This window comes from Watersipora subatra, chromosome 4 (genome assembly GCF_963576615.1).
Source record: "Watersipora subatra chromosome 4, tzWatSuba1.1, whole genome shotgun sequence".
Classification (NCBI taxonomy): Eukaryota; Metazoa; Bryozoa; class Gymnolaemata; order Cheilostomatida; family Watersiporidae; genus Watersipora; species Watersipora subatra.
In genome coordinates this window covers 54533458-54559674 of record NC_088711.1, presented here as the reverse complement: position 1 = coordinate 54559674, position 26217 = coordinate 54533458, and the positions used below count along the sequence as shown (strand labels likewise).

At 32.4% G+C, this 26217-nt stretch overlaps 1 protein-coding gene across 1 annotated transcript; it reads right to left on the bottom strand.

Annotated features, from left to right (window-relative positions):
- Positions 1-4138: 4138 nt before the first annotated feature.
- LOC137394355 (cysteine-rich motor neuron 1 protein-like) lies at positions 4139-24628 on the bottom strand. Its single transcript, XM_068081069.1, has 21 exons — positions 24571-24628; positions 23463-23603; positions 21768-21917; positions 21293-21370; positions 20777-20866; positions 19263-19352; positions 18413-18502; positions 16722-16811; positions 15398-15496; positions 15164-15262; positions 14264-14371; positions 13545-13637; positions 13359-13439; positions 12363-12452; positions 11788-11865; positions 10015-10107; positions 9829-9909; positions 7869-7958; positions 7308-7385; positions 4395-4538; positions 4139-4290 (listed from the first exon to the last, which is right to left on the bottom strand). Exons 1-21 carry the CDS (start codon positions 24626-24628, stop codon positions 4139-4141), a joined length of 2073 nt encoding a protein of 690 aa, XP_067937170.1.
- Between the last annotated feature and the right edge of the window lie 1589 nt (positions 24629-26217).

The window sequence follows — 26217 nt, the reverse complement described above, 5'->3', positions numbered from 1 at the left end:
ACAAGTACGCCAAGCCAACGATTCGAAGCTTTGGTTCTGGAAATTAAAGATTTGCATTGATCAATCCACTTTCTTCACTTTCTACAAGTGAAGAGTGAACATCTAATGTCAAATCATAAATCTAATTTACTAGATAAAGCTGCCACAGAAAATTTGAAGCAAATGTAGCTAGGTGAACCGATAAAAAATATAAAACGATGATTAGTGACAACAAAAAGTTATAATTTTATTAATTAGTACATGTATTAATGAGTACTAAAATATTATCTTTAGTATATTCATCAATCTAAGCCATTGTATTGCTAGATGCTAAAGATTAAAAAGAAGCCGCCAAGAACTCACTGTACATACGTATTTCGCACGCGCAGGAAATTACATTTTAGCCTCAAACAGGGAAATATAATCTGAATGTAAACTCAACAGGAAACTCTATAGGAGACTCAAAGTAAAAGATTTATTTACCTCCATTCTCCGAGCTTCCTTCGTAGAACTTTAACTACCTGATGCCAAGAAAACTCGGAGTCACCTTCGCAGTAACTTTACAGCAATTTTACAATTACATGTATGTTGTTCGCCAATAAAACGTGTCGATCGAGTAATTCATTAAAGTAACGATGTTAATTAATTTAGTAAATATCGATGTCCATGCGAATTAATAATAGAGTAAAATTCCTAAATTTGAGATCACAGACAACGCGTTTTACGAGTGATAACATTTATTACGCCCTATATAAAAATTTCGCGCTGATGATTGGCTAAGGAAGCGACCTCATATTTATCGCTCGTGGTTTCTTTTCAGATATATTGCTTGTGACGTCACGAAAGAAGCACTCGCTGGAACGTGAGCTTTTTAAAAGAGGCCTCATTCAAACGCATATATCTCTGGACAAGGTTGGTCTACAAAGACAAAAATGGAATCAAGTTGTAGCTGATGTTTTAGCCTTTTATGGGTCTTAATTTCAATAAATCAAATTTTTGATGCAACCACATCTTTAATAGTAAAGCAGTTTTGTAATAACTGACTTACTGCAAAATTGATCTTGGTTAAAACGCTCGGTAAAAAAATACGTATGTATTTTTTCTGAGCGTTTTAACCGCGATCAAGTTTTGCCAATTTTCATCTGAGAACGTCCTGGCAGTCACATCACCTAAAACAACAAACAAACCTCAAATGATAGAAAAACATCTATACTTTCCGATTAAAAATATTTAAAACTTCACACGAGAGACCCTTTAACTTGCAACAAGCAATCTATGCTTTTGATTGATATATAGTTTGTAGGTATATGTACATGTATCTACTGATAAATACGTGCACTTTTGACTGTCCTGATAACTTGAACGCTCTAATAACTCGAACACTTTTGCTCGGTCCCTTGAAGTTTGCGTTATCTGAGTTTCACTGTATTTATTTAAATATATATATTTAAATATATAGAAGATTGCAACACGATTGCATGAAACTAATAGTAGTAATGATTTTAACCTGTAGTTTTTAATAAACTTCATATACACAGCTCTAATTGACTCCATTATTGAGCACTTTACAGTGTGAACCACATATACTATATTTAAATATATATATATATATATTTATTTAAAAATTCATGTATATTTAGTTGGAGTTTAACACTTGGGGTTATTGCTTGACTGCCTTGTGGAGAGTACAGGAGACTGGCACTTTCATTTACAGTTTTTTCGGCACCTAAGTTTTCTATATAGACCAGCTTTTTCTATAGCCAGACCTTCGGACCTTGTATGCTTCAAACTATGAAACAAGAAATTCCCTATTTTTCAAAAGTTTTTAGTTAAAAATAAAACGAAGCTATAAAGAGGACTAAATCATGACAGGTCAAGCAGTTAGTCATGTGGGAATATATCTCAATCTACATGTATGTATATATCTATACAGACATTAATAACAACAAGAGGTTTATTTTTATCGTTTCTGCTTGTTTATGGTTGCAATTAATATATTTAGTGAACTGCTTCAAACTAATTAATTTGTGACTTTCATCGCTTTTAAAACAACCATAAACAAATATAATTCCCTGTGATTCCTAAGTATAACTGAAACTCGAATCTAAAGTTTATAGTGTGATGGAAGCCTGCCGAGCACTAGCTCTTAGTGTTCCAGCTAAAAGGTCACTAATTAGTGACATGCACTATCAGCAGAACGATTGCAATTGCTATAGCAATGGCTAGCAGGATCAAGTCAGCATGGTTAGGACCACCTCCATTGTTAGTGCAAAGACCATTCTGTTATTAGGGCTATGCTCGACTCGGCTAAACTAGTCACTTTATAACTTAGATACTGGAGCCGAATCACGAATCACGTACGCAAGACTAGCCGAATGGAAGGTCTCGGAGCCATCCAAAAAAGGAGGCCAGATGAGACAAGAGGGCAGAGATCATTGGCAGTCTCTTTCATGCTGTTTTGTTGTTATGCACACACACTGATCACATGTGTTCATGTATATTTTTGAAATATATATACATCTTATTGCTTCACGCTCAGTGCCTTCACTCATGTGCAGCAGTAAAGGAAACACAGCAGTTTCTTTTGGCAAAATCATGACTAAGCACTTGTGACTCTAATGAGGAAAAAGAACAAAGGCATTTATCCAAATAGGTCAGCATGTATTTAAACAAATAAAAAGCCATTTCCTTATACAATACATTCATAAAAAGGCAACATACAATGTTTTGGAAAATATACAAAGCCACAAATAATCCCATTGTATGGCATATAGAAGCCTGAATGTCTTTATGTGGAAATCTTCTCCTTCATAGAAATAGGTTCTTCTTTTAGTAATAATGTCCATCAAATCTGCAAAAGTATTAGGTTTATGTATCACTGAGAGATTCACGTTCTAAAACTATGTCGAGGGCAAACAATGTTTTGCTATAGATGTTCATCATGTCAGAAGGGCATTGAACTATGAAATATAAATATACCACAATGCAAGTAAGCTGCTTTTAGTGTTTCATTAAAATCTCTCAAGAGGGTATCTAAATAGATTAGAATCACCAAAGGAAGAAATAGAAAGTCTACCTAACCTGTTGATTTTAACACAGAGCTTATGTGAAATTGTGGTTCCATGTTTTTAATGAACTCTTACCACTTCCCAGTTTATTAATAAAATGTCAAAATCACTAAACAGGCCATAGGATTTATTTATTCATACCAAGCATCTTAATTGGTAAATGTTTTTACTTTTCATGCTGTCTAACAGTGTATAAAATAGCCAACATTAATGAACAGCCACATTTTAGCTTTAATAATAGATTTAAATTTGTAATTTAATAATTCAAATTTGAATTGGTAATAAAAATTTAAACAATTAATTAAAACTCTAACAATACAAAAAAAGTTTAGTGTTTTATTTTGTCACCTAATTCATGTATATTATTTTCATTTACTTCTTTTTACACTTTGTACCATTTTTTTATCTACATCATTCTCTTAGTATCATTTCGTACTCTAATCTATTTTCTCATCGTAGATATTGCTTTGTTATTGTTTACCTATTTCCTTTTTTATACCAAAGAAATCAGCGGCTGTAATAAACTGTCATAGGAGAGTTGTAAAGATGAGAGGTTAAAGAAGTTTTTGTTTAAAAGACAGAAGCTCTATCATAGAAACGAAAACGAAATTCCAGAAAAGTTGACTCTTATTTACCAAATTCTCACTTCTTTCTGGCTTCCTTCCCACCAACTACTTGCTCCACTTAAAGTTTATGTATTCTGTATTCCTATTTTAATAATATGCTATTCTAAAACAGCACAATTGCAGTATAATATATACACTAACTGGAACATGCAGAACCAATATTTATTGCATTGTTTAATAAATTTAGTGGTAATATTTCAAAAGTGGATATTATGGAAACCAATAATATAGAATGTTTACTAAAATAGGAGTTGTGTTCATCTGTTTATTTGTCTAAAGCCACACAAGGATGTTAAAAAAAAGGATTGCTTTCAAACTTACACTCTTCAGCTTATCAGGCCCACACTTTACCATTTACGCTAACCAATTGCCTTTATGCATCCACGAATAACTGTGCAGTTAGGTATCATAACTGACGATCTCTCACAGTGAACCGAACTGTCAGAATAACAGTTAATATAATACTCACACCGGTGCAACGCAGACGTTGACTCCATCTCTCAGGTTGCAACATTTCAGGTTGTCATCACAGTCAGAGTCTCTCGTGCAGGATTCATTGTGATTCACGTTGGGAGACCGAAGGGCCGGACATCTTCCTGGTTTCTCATCTCGACCACCTTTGAAAAAAGAAACTTTATTATTAGCACAGACCATTGAGTAAAAAGCTAACTTTTGATCAATGGCAATGTTAGGAACTTGACTACTTTTAGAGGAATATTACCTTGGCAGTTTCGATTTCGGCATGACCTTCTTTGAAAGTTTTTGCCAGGGCATTTCTTGCCTGAGCAGGTTCTGGTTCTGCGTCCACAAGTACCAGAGCAACTAGACCAGGGGCCCCATGCGCTCCACTGGCTCGAACCTGGAACTAAAATGACAGCCATTTCAGTTAAAATAAATTGTACTTTCTGTTAGTTTATAAGCTAACAGTGCGTTATTGGTAGTCAACAAGAACAACTAGACGCTGAAACCAAGGCGCAAACTTTAGTAGTTTAATCTAATCCACAGCTTTAGAGGCAAAAAATAATCAACCAATTTCCACATAATGTCATGTTTTGATAGCCCAGAAAATATGCCTAATTTTTTTGCACACAAACATAAATGTTAACAACACTTCTAAGAGTTAAATTTTTATATTTAAGTGTTTTAAATTATTGCTGCATAAGTGAAATTGTAAGCAAACCAATTAAATTTTTGCTAACGTTCAGTTCCTCTTCCTAAGAAGCTGAATAAATCATTTAACAACTTCAGAAAAACCAAATTCAAGGTTTTTCCTTCTTATGTTAAGGTACGGCAACATAAAAAAAAGAAAAAAGTTATAAAACAAAATTTACATCTACAAGAGAAAAAAATCTTTGTGGTAACTAATATTGTTTAGATCTGAAATAATGGTAGAGTAGCATTTTCTGGTATGGTTCTCTAAAAGGATGTTGTGTACGACTTCAGCAATTGGTGAAAAACTTCAACCAATGGAAACTTTCACAAAACTAAATATTATCCTTTATTGTTGCTGATAGTTTTTATCTGTTGTGTTAGTAAATTGATATTTAATACAAGAGTTCAAAAGTTCAAAACCCATAGTTCATACTTTAGACACACACCGGTGAGAAAGGATTTCAATCTCAATTATCAGTAAAAATGAGAATTTGTTAATATGAAGTAACTTCTAACTGTTTGCAAATCTCTTCTGACTGAAGAACAGTTTTAGTCTTGCTTCAACATGGAAACTAGAAAAACTTGTATATAATCTATCTATATATATATTTCTCCAAGTATGTATGTGTGTCCCTCCAGCTATAGTTATTATTAGAATAGTGTAGCTGGACAATGCTGACACAAGGTCATGGAGTACTTTCATTAGAAGCCTAGCTTATTAACTAGCTTCGCTGAATTTTCCATTGGCAATGTGCCAGGCTAATAGCTTAAAAGTTACAGTTGTTTTACAAAGTTTTAAAACATTTACATTTGTTTTTATTTTTCTCTTAATTTATTTCAACTAAACAAAACACTTCTCTCGTGATATGTAGTTTAAAAGTTAGAATGGAAAATTTTGTTATATGTTAAATACAAATCAATATTCTGTCCAAAGACTTTTTTATTACCCGGACAATGCCGGGTAGCACAGCTAGTAAGAAAATAAATGTAGGAACAATTATGGAATAACATCTACCTTTATATTACATACATAAAATCACTGGCAGATAGTCAATTGGAATATCTCAGATATCTTTTTAACTTTCAAGTTTATTTTCAGCTACCTTTCCAGTTTTCTAAAACACAGCTAACTTCAGCTAGCTTGATTTCCAAAAAAATGATAGTGTAAAAAATTAAGTGTCCATTAAGATAACTTAACTCAAACTTACTGCAGGTGCAGGTTTGACATCCATTTTTATCTTGCTGAAAGCCATTTGGACATGGTTCAGAGCATCTCACGAGAGGACATGGTCTTGGCTCTGCAACCAATGCATAGAGCAAAAATTAGTTTTTGTCTGTAGATAGTATTTGTAGTCTATATTTTATTACTATAATAATGTAAAAAACATGAGGAGTTCCTTTACTCAGCTGATATTAAAACTGGAAATTTAATAGATGAAACGAGGATATTAGCTAGGTTAGATATAAATCTAACATCATTCAGCAAAAAAGCACAGTTAAACTACCATAAACACAGAATCTGTATGCTTATGATAGTATGTACATGTATATAGCAGTAGTGTGTATGCATCTGTGTCATATATGTATGATATGGTATATATGAACCAGACAAATATTACAAAAACTCATCTGATAGGTTCTTGTAATCTTTGGCTGGTGATTTAGGGTGCTGTCAAAAATTATGAGATTACCTAATAATTCATGCCATATTTTCCCCTTGGCACCTTTACTGGAGCCATGTTAATCTATTAAATAACCAAAAACTGTGCATCATTAAATGCAGAAAATTCTGTTTTTGGCAAAATAAAGCAAAAGCCTCTCAACCTTATTTTATAGCAGAGGTAATGGAATTATCTCATCACGGCATATCTGTATTTATGCTAATTTGGTCACTTTACTCACCCTAATGCTCATTTTAAGGCTACCAATTGTCACAGTTGGTCAGACCATGTTGCAATGGTATCACATAATTAATCTGTTGGTAATACAACAAGCAAACAATTTGTAATATTTGGCTGGTGATTTACAATGTACTTTATAATGTACCCTGATTGTTATCTTTGAAGATAAACTTACACAAGATTTTAGTATATTTTATCAGAAAGTATTGATATTTCTCCATCATTTGTGATAGCTCTTGATTTCAAATATTATCTGACTGCTTTCGAGTTTGTGATCAAGTTTTGTCAATGTTTAACCATAACACATCCTAGCAGTCAGATCACCTCAGACATAAAAAAAACATTTGCAACCGATACTTTCTGATAAAATATACTAAGAGTTTGTGTGAGTTTATATTTAATGCATTTTATAAGAGCGTGTCACATGACTAATTTAATTTGTTTTTCTATACTCATTCACGTATTTCACAATTTAACTTTTTGTTTCTCATCCAAAACTTTATTTCATTTTTCGGCCTACAAAATTGGACTCATATTCTCTTAACTAACAAAAGATTAAAATCAGAACAAGCCATACTCACTGCATCTACAGGTTGGGCATCCAAACTCGTCTAGAACATTTCCAAATTCACAGAAGATGGCACAGACTGGTCCACATTCTACAGTGTACCAAATCAGTTTACTAGCTTTTTGGCAAACTAACTGTGAATTGTCAAAAATTTTATTACATCAATAAGGCAGAAACAATAACCAGGTATTTACTTCTGCAATAAAAGGATTTTATAGTTTCTCACTTTGGTAACCCAACTTTCGGTTATAAACTTAAGCAGTTTATTTTTAACGTTTCGCCTGTTTTATTCAACTTGAAGTGTTTCTGCAATTAAAATCCTGTGTAGCCTTAGCATTGTTGTGTTCATTGGCGAACTCCTGAGCCTTATTTTAGTATTTTACTAAACTTATTAGTCTTGTATAGAACTCAGGCTAAGGCATCAAACACCAGGCTTCTTTATTCTCCACCAATTGTGATTAGTTCCAGATAGCATTTGAGTACAATATGTTGATGTCCTACTTTATATACAAAGTCATCTAAGTTTAAAACAGAACAAATAATAACTATAATTAGTGAAACTATAAATACTCACTGCATCTGCAAGTCTGGCAGCCATTTTCATCTGTCTCATAGCCATTAGGGCATTGCTGACTACACTTGATAGCAGGGCAGGGTCTTGGTTCTGTACAAAAAAAACAGGTGTTTTATATGCAGTTTTAAAGGTCTACAATTAAGGCTAGAATTATTAAAAAGAATTAACCACTTGTCATAATGAACACTCATATTATAAGCTTCCAACTTCAAACCAGATTTTAAAGTTATACAAGTATTTTCCTTTCACTCACAAAACAACAACTTTCAAGAGACTTTGTTAAAAGTTACTTCAGATTTAGAACTATAGCAAGGCTTTATTTATATTATCCCACGACTAAGCAAGATCGAAGCGATTGATTAGGGGATTTAGAATAAATGCACATGTGCACACAATTCCTAAAAAATTATCCGTTAACGGCCGTCATCAAATCCTTGCAACGAAATCCTATCAACCAATTTAACTATTTTTCAGTAAAGTCGTTTAAGTATATAAACCTATTTATGTATGTTACCAAGCTTTTGAAAGGTTACCGCAAATTCCTAAAACTAACCCATCTGATCGGATTATACACAAATAGACAGATTAATTTAGACGAAAATGGCCACAAAATGCTTGAAAAGCTTGGTTTAATAAAAGTTAAGACCGGAAATTGAAACGCCAAGCGACAGAGAATATAACGATAAAGTCGTGCGCATTTCACCAAAAAATAACATGCATATTTTATCAGTCTATAGCATTGTCGAAGATTTCTGTAATTAACATAAGAGTACTGAAATCGTTTCATTTTTGCCGACTTCAAAGTAACTGACATTTCAGACTCTTGAGTACTTCGGTATTCTAACTGATGTACAACGCAGTGTAAGTAAAGGAAATGACGATGACTTTTTTTCTAACGATTCTTATGAGATTTTAAGATTATGAGATTATACTTACGAGATTATAAAAACTATGACGTTTTTAAATGTAAACAAAATTGTGTATTGGTTTTATATTATTACTATATTAATAATATTGGTTATTCTAATAATATCAGTGCATTTTACTTCTAATATTGGCCAATATTGCATTTCTCCTATTGCAGGGGGAGAGATATAAACATACAATCTTTTCCTTTCATCATTGCTATTTGTTGTATATAATAACACCCAGTACATTAGAGCTACCATTGCAGTTATCCTATTGCACTGCAGTGCCATTTGACTGCTCATATTGCATTTCTCAACCATCAGCACCCTTTCTTTTTTTCCAATATCACTTTGATCGTGGGCTGTATGACAGGAATTTCTAGAATATGTCAGAGATTTACATATTGAGACGATCCTGTGTTGAGGTTTACCTGCATAACCTTTTGTTTCCAAATTAATTTTATTAACAAATTTCTTTCCAATACTGTAATAATAATAAGGATAAAACAAACCAGAGTAATCGCTACATTTCATTTGCTAATATTCAAATCAAACAGGGTATAGCTATTACTTTTGATATTTTTATATCACGGCAAGAGCAGGTATGTACTCCACCATCGATCCAGTTTCACTTTTTAGAATATATTTGCAGATCTAAGCAATGGTACTTGTTTTACCATACCAAATTTATTCATCTCGACTATTATTATTGTTATCACTATTATTATTACCATTATTATAACTTTATTATTATTGTTTATTAATACCGTTTATTTTTACTGTCTATTATTACTGCATTATTGCTTATTACTGTTAATACTATTGAACTTTTTCTACTATTTTTACCATTATTACTATTACTGTAATTTTTTGATGTTATTATTATGTACATAAATAAAGTATTTCAGCATTCAAAAATTTTTACAAAATCAGTTTAAGAAAATGTTTGATAAATGTTTAACTGTGTTTAGCAACTTAGCATAAGACATAAATAATTAATAGTTGTACGATAGAGTCTATAGCAATCATGTACTATTTTTAAAGTGACTTACTGCATTCGCATGTGTCACATCCTCTAACCTGGACACGTCCATATTCACAAGTGTTGGTACATCCAGGTACTGCACATGGAACTGTAAGTAAAATAATACTATTAATTTGAAAATGAAAAAGAAAAAGTTACTATGTCAGCTTAGGCTTCAAAGTCATACGGCAATTCAACCAATCAGAAGACTTACCACATTCACAGGTCGGGCAGCCATTTCTGTCGGTGATGACTCCTCGCTCACAGTCCAAAAGTGGGCAGTCCAAAGGTGGACAGACAGGTTCTTCTAGAATATTAAACACATATTATTGTACAGTTACTTTTTTATGAATTTTTCAATATAATAATTTCATCATATAATCATATTACTACACTAATATTTTCACAAGAGAAATGAGTAATAGCTTTACAACAATTCAAGAGTTGTTGTTAACATGAATAATAGATGCAACAGATAAAAAGTCACTGTTATGTGTTTTCTGCAGAAATTTGTTTACATTTGTATTCTCTAATTAATAATATTAGCAATCAAATGTATTAATGGAATATGTAGTAAATAACATAAAGCGGATTTATCGCAGAAAAAATTACCATATTTGGATCTTTGATCCAAATATGGTCATTTTGAATCTTATTTGGTAATTTTTGATCGTATTTGATGGCGTGGAAACTTAACAGAAGAAATGCACTCACTGCATCTACAGGTATAACACTCAATTTATGATATGGTTGTTTTAAGCAGCTGCAAAGTTTCAACAAACAGATTTATTTTTATCATCCGTTGATCAAATTGACTTGTTTAGAGGAAGATTGAGAGTCAAATAGCTAAATGTCTGACACATTTACTAAAATTTGACAATATTATATGTTTTCAAGGCTGTAAAAGGTTGTATACATTTTTCACAGTAATCATTTGTATTTTTAACTGTGTCAGTAGGTAAATGACTTCTTATTTCTAATACTGTAAAAAATTTCTAGTATTTATCATTCTAAATTAAGTTTTTCAACAAATCAATAATGAAGCAAGCTATAAATTTTCATCGGCAAAATGTAACAAAATGCAATACTTAATGCGAGCGCAGGTCTGGCAGCCATTTTTTGTCTTTTTAAAGCCGTTATGGCAAAACCGGTTACACCGACTCAGACCAGTTACACCGCTTCAAACCGGTTACACTGACTCAAACCGGTTACACTGACTCAAACCGGTTACACCGACTCAAACCAATTACACATTATTAGATAGAAAAATAAGGCAAAAGCTTTTCAGCCTCATTTTATAGCAGAGGTGATGAAATTATGTCATTTATTTTATATCTGTATTAATGGTAACTCAACCACTTTACTCACCCTAATGCTCCTTTCAACGCCACCAATTATTACAGGAGTTGAGATTATGTTGCAATAGTATCACAAAATTACATGTAGTTAGTTTGGTATACAATAAGCAAATAACTGGTAATATTTAGCTGGCGGTTTACAATGTACTTTATAGCACAGAAGCCTTACAACATTGATTGTTATTTTTAAAGATAAGATTGACTTGCACAAGATTTAATTAGATATTATCAGAAAGTAACGGTATTTCTCCATCATTTTTTAATGTTTTTGATTTCAAAAAAATTATCAGACTGCTTTTAATTTTGTCATCAATTTTTGTCAATTTTTCATCTTAACACTTCTTAGCAGTCAGATCACTTTAGACATAAAAAAACATTAGCAAATGCTACAAAAATACTGATATTTTCTGATAAAATATACTAAGAGTTTGTGTAAGTTTATATGTAATGCATTATATAAGAGCGTGTCACATGACTAATTTAATTTGCTTCTCTATACTCAGTCACGTATTTCACAATTTAGCTTTTTGTTTCTCATCCAAAACTTTATTTCATTTTTTCAGCGTTTAAAATTTGACTCATATTCTTTTAACTAACAAAATATTAAAATCAGAACAAGCCATACTCACTGCATCTACAGGTTGGGCATCCAAACTCGTCTAGAACATTTCCAAACTCACAGAAGATGGCACAGACTGGTCCACATTCTACAATGTACCAAATCGGTTTACTAGCTTATTGGCAAACTAACTGTGAATGGCCAAGAATTTTGTTAAATCAATAGGGCAGAAACAATAACCAGGTATTTACTTCTGCAATAAAATTATTTTTTAGCTTCTCACTTGGGTAACCCAACTTTTGAAGATATTTGAGCAGAATATTAAAAGATAATTGAGCAGTTTTTTTAAGTTCGGTCGGTTTTATTCAGTTTGAGGTGTTTCCTCAATTAAAATCCTGCGTAGCTTTATTACTGTTGTGTTCATTGGTAAACTCCTAAGTTTTATTTCAATATTTTATTACGTTTATTAGACTTCTATAAAACTCAGGCTATGATATCAAACACTGTCCTTTTTATTCTCCACTAATTGTGATTAGTTCCAGATTTTTAGTACAATATGTTGGTGTCCTACTTTATATACAAAGTCATCTAAGTTTAAAACAGAACAAATAATAACAATAATTAGCAATACTATAAAATACTCACTGCATCTGCAAGTCTGGCAGCCATTTTCATCTGTCTCATAGCCATTAGGGCATTGCTGGCTACACTTGATTGCAGGGCAGGGTCTTGGTTCTGTACAAAAACAACAGGTGTTTTATATGCAGTTTCAAATGTCTAAAAGTTATACTAGCTATCAGAATGAACACTCATATTATAAGCTTCTAACTTCAAGATCATTTTTAAAGTTATTTGAGTATTTTCCTTTTACTCAAAAAACAACAACTTTCAAGAGACTGGGTTAAAAGTTACTTTAGATATAGAACCATAGCAATGTTTTATTTATATATTATAGGCCTATGTTAGATTATTATATTAAGGTGATCTTAGGTTGAGGTTTACCTGCATAACCTTTTGTTTGGAAACAAATTTTATTACAAAATCAATTTTATTACAAAAACAACCAAAATAATTGTTATATTTTATTTGCTTATATTCAAATTAAATAGAATATAATTATTATTTTTGATATTTTCATATCATGGCATTAGCAGGAATGTACTCCACCATTGATCCAGTTTTACTTGGTCAGGAAGCATGCGACTTTTTAGAATATATTTGTAGTCCAGGCAATGGTACTTGTTCTACCATACCAAATTTATTCACCTCAACTATTATAATTTATAATAGTAATAAATAATAATAATTTATAAATATTATTACTATTATTATTCTTGTTATTATAGTTTTATTATTATTGTCTATCACTACTGTATTATTGCTTATTACTATTACGACTATTATTACTATTATACTTTTACTACTGATTCTACCATTATTACTATTACTGTCATTGTTTGTTGTTATTATTATGTGCATAAATAAATATGTGTTTCAGCATTCAAATATTGGTGCAAACTTAATTTAATAAAATGTTTGATAAATGTTTAATTATGCTTAGCAACTTAGCATAACACATAAATAATTAATAGTTGTATGATAGAGTCTATAGCAATCATGTACTATTTTAAAGTGACTTACTGCATTCGCATGTGTCACATCCTCTAACCTGGACACGTCCATATTCACAAGTGTTGGTACATCCAGGTACAGCACATGGAACTGTAAATAGAATAATACTAGTAATTTGAAAATGAAAAAGAAAACGTTACTACGTCAGTTTAGGCTTCAAAGTCAGACGGCTATTCAACCAATCAGAACACTTACCACATTCACAGGTCGGGCAGCCATTTCTGTCAGTGATGTATCCTCTCTCGCAGTCTAAAAGTGGGCAGGCCAACGGTGGACAGATAGGTTCTCCTAAAGCATAAGAAACATGTTATTGCTCGGCTGTTTCAAACACATGGTGTAACTAATGCTAGATTTCTGCATAATTTTCAAAAACAAGTTCCAGAATTAGATCCGAACAAAAAAAACTGTGCTTCTACTAAATTTTAAAGAAGTAAAAATTATGGATAAATAAATCCATTTATTATTAAGCAAGTTAATTGGCCCTGTGCCACATGCTAAATCTCAAAAACAAACACTATCAATAGATTTACCAAACTCATTGAAGTGATCTATAAATAAATACTCAAACTTACTAGTCAATAGAGTTACCAAACCTATTGAAGTGATCTATAAATAAATACTCAAACTTACTAATCAATAGAGTTACCAAACCCATTGAAGTGTTCTATAAATAAATACTCAAACTTACTAATCAATAGAGTTATCAAACCCATTGAAGTACTCTGTAAATTAATACTCAAACTTACTAATCAATAGAGTTACCAAACCAATTGAAGTACTCTATAAATATATACTCAAACTTACTAATCAATAGAGTTACCAAACCCATTGAAGTACTCTATAAATAAATACTCAAACTTACTAATCAATAGAGTTATCTAAACCTATTGAAGTACTCGATAAATAAAACTTACTGCATCGGCAAACTTCACAGCCATTTTCATCCGTGGCAAATCCGTTCTCGCAGAACAGTCGGCAGCGAACTGGCTCACAAACTACCGGTTCTATAGAGTAAAAATATTCTATAGAGTAAAAAGGATCTATAGTGCAAAAAGGTTCTATAGAGTAAGAAGACAACAGCTATTATTTGAATTGGTTTATAGGGGCTAGGAAAAAGTAAGGTGTTATTTATTCAGAGGCGCTGCTACATTCAAATACAGTGCATGGAACTGCAAATAGAATATTACTTGAAGTTTGCAATTGAAAAATAATGAGTTGTTAGGCCAGCGTAAATGTCAAAGTCAGACGGCAATTCAACCAATCAGAACACTTACTACATTCACAGAACGGGCAGCCATTTCTGTCAGTGGCGTATCCTATCTGACAGTCCAAAAGTGAACAGTCCAAAGGTGGACAGACAGGTTTTTTTATAATATTAGACACATGTTATTGCATCATTATTTTTTATATATTTTAATAATATAATGATTTTATAATATAATTTTAATAATATTCTAATATTTTAACAAGCGAAACAAGGAATAGCTTTGCAAAACTTCCAGATTTTTTGTTAACATGAATAATAAACGCAACAGACAAAAAATCACTGTTAGATATTTTTTGCAAAAAGTTTTGCTTATGCTTGTATATTTTGCTTATATCTGCAGAAATTTTGTTTACTTTGGTATCTTCTAACTAATAATATTAGTAATCAAGTGTATAAATAGAATATGTAGTAAATAACATAAAGCAAATTTATCGCGCCAAAATTGACCATATTTAGATCTTCGACCATATTTAGATCTTCTATCTAAATATGGTTATTTTAAATCTTATTTGAAGGCATGGAAATTTAATAGGAGAAATACACTCACTGCATCGGCAAGTAGAGCACCCGTTGTCATCTGTCGCGTATCCATTTGGGCAGTTAAGATCTGCTGCACACAGCACTGCTGGGCAGATAGGGAAGGGCTCTGAAACATAAATACATGTACATTTAAAAATAAATAGTCAAATAATGGCATATACCAAGCGAATATCGTTTTACAAAAAATATGATTCATTTTAAAAACTATTTTTTATCAGTGTGACAGCAAGAGCATACTTACTGCATCGGCAGGTAGGGCATCCATTCTCATCTGTAGCATATCCATTAAGACAGCGAAGGTCAGCTGGACACCTCACTAATGGGCAGATTGGGAAGGGTCCTAAAGGATATTCATAAATGGTAAAAATTTCAATCGCATACCAAACTGTCGGTTTAAAGTGACAAATTCTTGAGCAGAAATCATCTGCAAGGTATTGTGGGTATTGTTACTAGCAGGTCTTACAGCCATTTCTAATCATTGCAAATCTTTAAACACATGATGTTACAGCAAATCAGTTCAAACACCGAAGGTTTTTAAATCATGTAGACTCGTATGTTTAAAATCCTCGGTTTAATCAAATAGTTTTCTCAGTACTGAATCTTGACCTTTGAACTCATCTGCTATAATAATTATACTGTTGCTCAAAGTACAAGACTTTAAATGCATCCAGAGGTTGGAGATATTAAGAGTTTTAATTTCTTAGTCTCACTTTAATTACCTGACTTTCCACTTTAAGTAGAGAAATAAGTGTCCTCATACTCCTTACTTCTGAACAATAGTCTGATGCAACGTTTAAACCGCGGAGTTACAAAATTGTTGCTAGCAATAAACCACAACCATATGGAGATTAAGTACTTTTAACTAATCATAACTAATCATGATGTACACTACTAAGTCACATTTATTCTTTAAATGCTTCATACAAGCTAATAAAATATTTTAGTTTCTTAAACAAAACAACATATGTTTTTCTTCAATCATGAATATCATAAAACCGAAATACCAACCAATCATTTAGTAAATGTACATTTAGAATTTTTTTAACTGCTTATTCTTATAATCATACTGATGTTTATATTGTGGATGCTTTTACTGGTAAGTTCTGAAAATTGTAGAGACTTTTTCACACACTTAAAGGAAAATTGAGTCAAAGATGTTGATATTTATTAGACACCTGAATTAAAACCGAGATAAGAAAATAGATATATATTAGATCAGCCTGAAGTGTGTGGCTTCTGCAGCTTGTATGATGAGTCAAAAAGATTTTTTGTCAAACTTTCACAATTTGATGAAACCAAAAAATTGTTTTTAAGTTTGCTAGCCTCTAAGCCAGTTATTTGTCTTAATAAGCCTGTATCCTCCCGTTGAGTGACATTGTTGTCTTTTTTGTCTTTCTTATTTACCATGTGGACAGAAAACAAAGATCTTTAATTATTTGCATTCCTAAAATAACAGAGGTAGGAACAGCGCTCATTTACCAATAAATACTTGAAGATAAAATGCCATCTGTGCATTGCTGTTTTTGTAGAATGTCTCTGGGAACAACAAATCTAAATTAACTTACTGCATTGACAAATCTCACAACCATTTTCATCTTTGGCAAATCCATTTTCACAGAAAAGATCACAGAGGACTGGTGCACAAACCGGAGGCTCTGAAATGATTAAGCCAAAATGAATTCCATACCGAGTAAAGTTATTGTTATTCCTCTGCCATCATTTGCACGCAAATATACAACTTTTAACAAAGTTTATGAGTTTCTCTTTGACTTTCATCAATAAAATATTATTTTTCTGATTGCCTCTATGCTTGGAGTAGTATTATGATCTGAAATTCTCAAATTTCAAATATTTATAAAGGCTTGTGGGGTGACAATTCTTCAAAAATCAGGTATGCTATTTGCTTGGCTTGCTGCCGGCAGGGTCTGTGTATTTTTAAGGGCATCTTTGGACAAACTGTGACTCAGTGATTGCGCTAGACCAGTCTGAGCTTGGCAACAGCCGAACTTCAATGACCAGAGACACGCTTAGTTGCAGAGTGGTTTAAAGTTGATAGCCATTTTTATGACATCAACTTGTGCATGAATTAAACCTCTACACAACCGAGTAAGTTTTAGCTCAAGGCTGGCTAAGGTTATTTTAAACTTTCTTTAAGCAATACCAAACAGAGACCGGGTATTATGTTGTAATGCTGCAAAATTGAAGATTTTGAAAAAATAGACTGCTACAAAGCAATCAGTAAATTAATTGTCAAAATAAAATGTTATTAGATTTATTCAAACCTAGAGAGTGTCGAGTAGCTCAGTTTTAGTGACTTCGCTAAATAAAAAAAAACACATTCGAAGTTTGTGACATGTTAATAGTGTTAAAAGTGTTAACAGTGTTGTTTTTATGTCAAGGTCTTTTGACAATGCATTTTTTGGACAATTCTGAGTTTCGTTTGAAGTTGCATTGACTAAAATTATATTATTCACAACTTATGATAAACACTTACTTCCTAGAAATTCGCTTCATCATAATATGATGAGGTGAATTTCTAGGTAAGACTTGATTATATTATAGTCAAGTCTTACCAGCTAGAGTACAACCTGAAAACTTAAGCTTCTCCAAGCTAACATTATTTTTGCAAAAAAATGAAATATTAATTTAAACTTTTTATATAATAATCTTTCTCATAGTAGTGTTGCTTAAAGTTCATTGTACTCACAAATTGTAGAGCTTTATGGAGTTACCTCCCTATTGACACAAATTCCCACACATTGGCGCTTAGTAGAGCACATTTAGTGATGTGTTATGCTGTCTTATCATTATGTCTTGTTTTGGAACTAAAATTTCATCATCGCATGACCGTTTGCATATTGTATTATATGCCTACATGATTCACACACCTTTTACCTAAACATTTTCAATCGTTTAGATCAGACAATGATTTCAATCCACACTATGAGCCTTGTACATGATTGCAACAATAACTAAATAAGCACTATCAAAAATCTGACAGCCAGAACGTTCTCTTATGAAGATGGTCTACAAATGACTTTGAAGTATTTATGGTGAACTTTCCAAAATTATGCATCATTAAACTTTGTTAGAGCAATTTGCAGAGCATCAATCATAAGCTAAAAGTATCTCAAACGTTAGTTCTGTTAGCAATAATTGTTAACCATTGCACATTTACTGGTTCAACAAAACTTAGTAATAGTTTAGTCCATACTCAGAGAGTACAGGCGTACATAAGAATTTAGAGAAGACTTACTGCACTGGCAGATTTCACAGCCATTTTTATCCTTGGCAAATCCATTTGGACAGAAAATTTCACATGTAACTGGTTCACATACGGGAGGTTCTAAAAGAATGCATAAAATTGTAAAGTTCGAAAAAGAGGGTATAAGACTATTATAAGTAAAAAAGTAAAAACAAGGCAGTTGAATAACAAACTCAAAAAACCATTTTGATCTAAAACATACTATCAAAATTTTGATATTGTAAAAGTTTTAAACAGATTCCCAAAAGTGTGCACACAACTCCAAAGTACAATAAAACCTTGACTTCATACATGTATACATGTAGTTCTGCATAAAACATTTTTAGAGCAAATTGTAGTAGTCTCAGCATACAAAATAGCATTTAAAAACCAATGCCTATAAAATTTTGAAATATTACAGTTTTGTAATTAAAAGCAAAAAAATTGTAAAAATTGAAAAAAAATGTAAAAATAATAATAATAATATATTTAAGGGAAACTAATTTAAACAATATCTAGAGTAAGTTGCACCCTGTATATTTGTTTTTCAATTAACCTTGGCATAGTTAAGTTTACACCTTTTTTTCTGGTCAGAAAAATAAAACAAAAATATTATTAAAATAACTATTTCAAACTTTTTATCATTTTTACATTTTAGTTATTACATATAATTTAGTCTTAATGTATTTTTAAAATGCAATTTTTGGGTACGATATGTAATTACTTGAAGTATTTATTATCACCTTTTAAATATGGAATAAATTTAATAAGACAATGAATAACTCTATATTTTATTCTATATTTACTCTACACTCAAATAGCGTACATGCATGGCATACATAAGAATGTAGGGAAGACTTACTGCATTTGCAGATTTCACAGCCATTTTTATCCTTGGCAAATCCATTTGGACAGAAAATTTTACATAGAACTGGTTCACATACGGGAGGCTCTGAAAGAATGAACGAAAATGTTAAGTTCAAAAAAGAGGATATGAAACTGTTAAAAAGAAAAGCAAAGACAAGGCAGGTGAAGAACAAACTCAAGAAACCATTTTGATCTAAAACTACTATTAAAATTTTGATATTGTAAACATTTTAAACAGATTCAGATTACCAAAAGTGTGCACATAACCCCAAAGAATAATAAAACCTTGACCTCATGCATGTAGTTTTGCATAAAACATTTTTTTATAGCAAATATTAGTCTCAGCATACAAATTGGCATTTAAAAATCAATGCCTACAAAATTTCGAAATACTACAGTTTGTTAATTAAAAGCCAAAAGATTACAAAAAAATGTAAAAATAATTAAGTGATATTTGAATCAAGCTAATTTTAACAAATATCTTTATTTCTCACTAAACGTGACCATTGCTAAGTTTACAGCTCTGTTCACTAGTCAGAAAAGTAAAATAACAATATACTATCATAACCTTGTTTAACTTTTTATTATTTTTATAACTTAGTTATTACAAACCCTTTAGTTTTTTTTGTATTTTTATAATGCAATTTTTAAGCACGATATGTAATTACTTCAAGTATTTATAATTGTTTTTTAAATATAGTTTAAATCAAATAAGACAAGGAATTTTGTATTTTCATAAAAAATAATGGCTCCAAAGAGCAAAATATTTCGGCATTTAGAGCAAATGTCAGATTGGGTTAACATCACTTTGTATCTCAAAGGTTTGAAGGTGATAAACTACTATAGACTCAGAGGTTTGACTGTATTAAAGCACAATAACTCAGTGATTTGACTGTATTAACGTGTGATACACTCGGAGGCTTGACTGTACTAAAGTGCAATAGACTCACAGGTTTGACTGTACTAAAATGCTTTAGACTCAGAGGTTTGACTGTACTAAAGTGCAATAGACTCACAGGTTTGACTGTACTAAATTGCTTTAAACTCAGAGGTTTGACTGTACTAAAGTGCAATAGACTCACAGGTTTGACTGTACTAAAGTGCACTAGACTCACAGGTTTGACTGTACTAAAGTGCAATAGACTCCCAGGTTTGACTGTACTAAAGTGCAATAGACTTACAGGTTTGACTGTACTAAATTGCTTTAGACTCAGAGGTTTGACTGTACTAAAGTGCAATAGACTCACAGGTTTGACTGTACTAAATTGCTTTAGACTCAGAGGTTTGACTGTACTAAAGTGCAATAGACTCACAGGTTTGACTGTACTAAATTGCAATAGACTCCAGATTTGACTGTACTAAAGTGCAATAGACTCCAGATTTGACTGTACTAAAGTGCAATAGACTCACAGGTTTGACTGTACTAAAGTGCAATAGACTCACAGGTTTGACTGTACTAAAGTGCAATAGACTCACAGGTTTGACTGTACTAAAGTGCAATAGACTCACTGCATTCACATGAAGGACAGCCATTTCTGTCATCTACGTAGCCGTTAGGGCAAAGCTTGCATGGCCTCAGAGGACAGATCGGTTTTGGATCTGCAACAGAGATATTTCTTTAAAGGTTTAATGTAATTTTTACCATAATCGAAGCGGCGTTTGTCCATCTGTTCATCTGTCCAAAACTGCGCCAAGAGCATTAAGAAAAAAATTGCCTCACACTGGAATCAAACTTGGACACGCCGCTTCACAGCTAAGGATATCTCCAGCTGCCGCGATCCACCACCTTGCCAAAGGAAAGAATGTTTGTACATATAACTATTATACATGACTATCTCTCACTGCGTATGGGTCTATCAGCATACAAATCTTTACTATAATAAGAGGTTTGTTTGTCTGTTTGTCCGAAGCCACGGTAGAAGGTTGGTAAAAGGGCTTGGTACAGGATTCAAACACGCGACTCAACAGCAACAATGACACGTAATACCTGCACCTGACCTAGTTAAGGAGCACTGTAATACTTACTACATGCGCAGGTCTTGCAGCCATTGCTGTCCAGAACATTTCCATACTTGCATCCAATCTTACAGACGGGTGGGCAGACTACAATATCAAAAGTAGATTAAATTAGCTGCTAACTTTATGCAAAACATTCGGTTAATCATTCAACAATGGGAATGCTTTGGATTCTTTCACCAAATTTCTTAAGAAAGGTTTCACAGGAAACAGTATTAGCACTTGTTTATGCAACAAAATAGATTTATTTCATAGACAGCATATCTTATATAACTCTATGGTTGGCAATGTTAGCTGCCTTTCCTTGAATGCCGAGGGTGCACAACAAGCACCAAATAGACTGTTTCACACTAAAGGCAAGGGTAATTTCTAAAGTCAATCGTATTAACAATATTTAATAGTGGCTTAAGCAACGTCTCAAATAGCTAAAACATTTACTGAGAGCGGATGCTTTAGCTAATGTGACTTACTCCTTAGAACTTACCTCGAGGTCTGCATTCACACGTGTTGCAACCATCAGGACCGACCACCCAACCATTTCCTGCCTCACAGTTTACAGGGCAGGTTAGTCTTGGACAGCTAACAGGGCAGGGGCATGGAGCTCTTACGCAAACGCATGACAGGTCTGGTGGAGCTGTAAAGGAAATGCAGAAAGTCACATGCATTTCCATAGTAAGTTTAGAAATGCTATAAAAAGGGTAGATTGCTATAGACACGTGACAGATTTGGGAGCACGCTAATGAAAGAATACACATGACAGGGTTGTACATTTATAGAACAGCCAATGTAACTGATCTATGTATATAATTCTCGGTTTTCATGTTTGTCTGTCCGTGTGTCCAGTTAGACGAATAAAATTTTAGGAATGCAAAATGTGCTTCTCCCTGGATTTGAACTCGAAACCTCAAAGTCTGCAGGCAAGTATGCTAAACCACTAGGCCAAAGGGTTATGCACAAGTATTCTATTGCTATACAATAGAATACTTGTTCATATCATACTTATTACACTGCCAATCTTTAATTCCGAAGTTAAAATCTTCAGCTAGCACTCTTTAAGATCATGATTTACTTGAAAAATCATTATGTAATCTTCTAATTCTTGCTTACGTCATAATAACGGCTCTTATTATAGTAAATATTTAGACTAGCTCAAGTTACTCAAAGTCATTGGGTAGAGAAACTTAGCTAAATAAAAATTAATCTGGTGTGCAAAACTCAGCTTCATCTAGCTTCATATTATTATTATATTATAGTATAATATACTATGAAGCAAAAATGAAAAAAATACTAGTTTAGTACACCAAAATCAAAATATGGTAAAATGTGATGTATAGTACAGCGTAATATCATGAAATATTGTACAATAATATACAGTGTACTATATTACAATGTAATGCATTTAATATAAGACAACAATACAGAATATGCAGGTGATATAATTTACAATAATTTTATAATTATCTCAATTTATTTCAATATAATAGCACTAGATTATCTAAATAAATCAGTATTTCAGATTAATCAGATTAATAGCTCAAAAATATATAATTGTAAATTAATAATTAATAGAGATCACAGTTCGCTTTCAATATTTTACTGCTGACACTAAACAAAGAAAAGGTTCAATGGTGAAGACGGCATTATGCATGTCAATGCTTACTGCCTGCCAATATTTACTAAAATTACTGTTGACCAACTAAACTTGTTACTATCAGCCAATGTTCGCTCTAGAAAAGTCAGGATTTTGTTTTTCTGTTTAGGCTAGTGCACTTGTAACTCTGAGCTCTCACTCATCGTATTAGTTGTTAGCTAAAATGATTGCTCAAGGGCTGATAAAGATTTGAAAATTCTTATACCAGAAAAAATATATGATCATTTGTTTGACAAGTAATAAGAAATTTAGGTAAATAAAAGTAATAGTATACAAAGCTATACTAGTCTATCTATTGTTTTGTTTAGCAACCAATTTATTTAGAATCTTTGTCGCAAATCCAAAACTGAAGAATCGTATTTGATCTGTTAACTTTTTATTAGAAATATTATCATTTATTTGTTAACTGATTTCATACTACTTACCTGTTAGCAATGCTTAGACTTAAAAGTATGTGTTCAACATAACACACAGTTTAAGTAGAAAAATTAGCAAAAGAAAAACATATTACAAGATATTTATACTCACTGAAACCAGGTGTACATGGGCATCCTCTCAAAGGACAACCAAATTTATCTGTTTGCACTCCGAATCCACACCGCACAGTTGCACAATCTTGAGCAAAGCGACAATCACTCCAGTCTCGATCAACTGTTTCAACTGGACTCGCTAAAATAGTTTAATTTTTTTCTAAATACAGGAGTAAGTACATCTTGTCACAATTTTATAACTGAATATTAACTATATTTGATTAACTTTATATAACTCGTGCATGTCTATATTTGATATAACAGCTAAAGCTGATCTACCTATCGTAAGGGAAGTCATACATACTGACCAAATAGTACGCTAACTTTGAATACCTTTGAATAAGCTGACCTACCTACAGCCACCTACCAATCTACCTGTAGCGAGTTTTCAACACCTACTGACCAGATAGTAGATATAAGAACTGCTCAAAATTCTGACATTTGATGAAAATTTTGCATTTAATATTTCACACACCATCGTAACCAATGGCAGCAACGTCACATAAACACTTAGTTGGATTAGCTGAACTTACTAAAACAGCTTGACAATGTTTTAAAAATACTATTACAATTACATTCACTATATAGTGTATCATTTGAGCTAATACTTTTATGGGAGTTCAACTGCAAAGCAATAGAGAAACTTTTTTTAGTAAGTCACTATTAATGGCATAAACTAGACTATATATAGGGTATATCAGCTTAACACTCCAGAGAATACAATATTACATCTACTTCAAATACGTGTATATGACTAAATGTTATATGAACTGAAATAATATATCAAAAGAGTATAATTATTAGGTGTAAAATACTATCTAATAATGTCCTTCTACAACAAATTTAGTAGGTGAAAAGGCTGACATAGAGATTATTAAATACAATGCTAGTTGACTAGAGTATTACAGTAAATATATCTCACTTGCACCACTGTAACCGATGGCGACAAGAAGTAATATAAACAGAAAAAATGGGCAATGTTAACAGCTCTACAGTGATTTACAGACTTTGTATGGGTATCATGTTTGACTATCCTTATATAGCAACACACTACTCAGGTTACTTTGTGCTATGTTACTATATATGTTAGTGTATTTCTCACTTACTTGCACTGCTGTAACCGATAGCAACAGCTGCTGCTATGATTAGCACGAGAGACGGCATGGTAACAGCTCAGGATTTACTTCAAGACTATACAAGTGCTAAATCCAACTACGCTTATATGTAAAACACATATTGATATCGTCATAGCAACCAGCAAAACAATCAGTTATAGCCAATATTGTTTCAGAGGGCATTTCTGAGCTAACTGATGACAACCAATTGAATAGCAATTTATATGTTAAGCTCGGCTTCCAGTGTCCTCTTGTCATATTATGTACCGGCTCATTGCTGGCACTTCATCCTGTAAACGTGTCTGTGTCACTGTTGAGAAAATAGTTGTATGTCTTTTTACAAAGGATGCAAATTTAGATCTACCTATGCATATAATAGTCAGTTTCTAGGCCGCTAGCTCTTTCAGGATTATGACATTTCATTAGTAGCGTAAAGCAACACACAAAAATGGCAACCATATTTATAATGTAAAATAAATTGCAAATAAGCATTGAAAAGATGTTTTACCATCTGTAAGGTCACAAGCTGTGCGACAGCGTGCTCAGCGTAATGCCATGGAACCGGTGACAACCAATGCAAGCGTGGAGAGCAAAGTCCTTAATCTCTACAAGTACTGACAAACAATTAGAGTGAAAGATGTGACTTTATCGGCAGAGTCTACAAGAGGCTGTTACTATTAACAATTGGCAAGTGATATTATCAAGTGGAGAGTACATATATTAAACGTGGCACATAATAGTTTCAACCACCTCTTATTAAATTTTCTAATTAGACATGTTTGTATCGCACAATACAAAGATACAAGCCTTACTATAATAACATAATTAAAGCCCAAAATTTTTGATCTGCTTAAAAGCTGATACTTTCAAAGCAAATTGGACAAAGTTTAACATTGACAGATAATAAAAATCAAGCAGTAAAGCAAGCAGAGTAAACTACAAAGGCACGTTCAAATAAAATTAAAAAGGTGCGCTGAATGATTAACAACAGAAAGACAGTCAATGCTGACAGAGAAGCATGGAGAGGAAGACAGAAGAAAACCAAAGGGAAAATGAAGCAGCAGCTGAACAAACAACCAACCAATTAAACCTCAGTTAACAACTGATAAAACCTAGAAATATTACGGAGATGGTGCTCGGGTTTGACAAGCAGTGAAATGATAATTTAGGCTAAAATAATAAGGATGATAAAGATTATAAAGACTACAAATGGTATTTTATCTTTGAAGGCGGAAAGAGTATACGCATTTATTTATCTTTATCGGTTGGAGATTATGTGTATTCAATATGGTTAATCCACATCATACTATAGGTCAAAGACTGGCTGTCAAAGTAAATACAAATAACGAGCCCAGATTACCGCCATAAAGGCTTTTGTTCATATGCACTGCTATAGGCCTGCAGGCTTTTGTTCATTGAGCAGGCAAACTTGGACAGATGCGCATTTAAAGGCAAAATCATTCTTTCTGCACAAGAAGGCTTTATGACATGGTAATCACATTCCATCATCAACATTTTTATCAATAATAGATTTGCTGTAATTTTTCTACAATTGTGATGAAAAGCTATTAAAATCTGATCCCCGTGTGTGTATCCTATTTCTATACCTCTGACCCAAAAGAGCTCAAACGAAAAATT

Coding starts and splice junctions, on each gene's coding strand:
- LOC137394355 (XM_068081069.1), bottom strand. CDS start 24,628: ATGCCGTCTCTCGTGCTAATCATAGCAGCAGCTGTTGCTATCGGTTAC. Junction 21,918..23,462: donor CCCATGTACACCTGGTTTCA/GTGAGTATAAAT, acceptor TTTCCTTTACAG/CTCCACCAGACCTGTCATGC. Junction 16,812..18,412: donor CTGTGAAATCTGCCAGTGCA/GTAAGTCTTCTC, acceptor TAATCATTTCAG/AGCCTCCGGTTTGTGCACCA.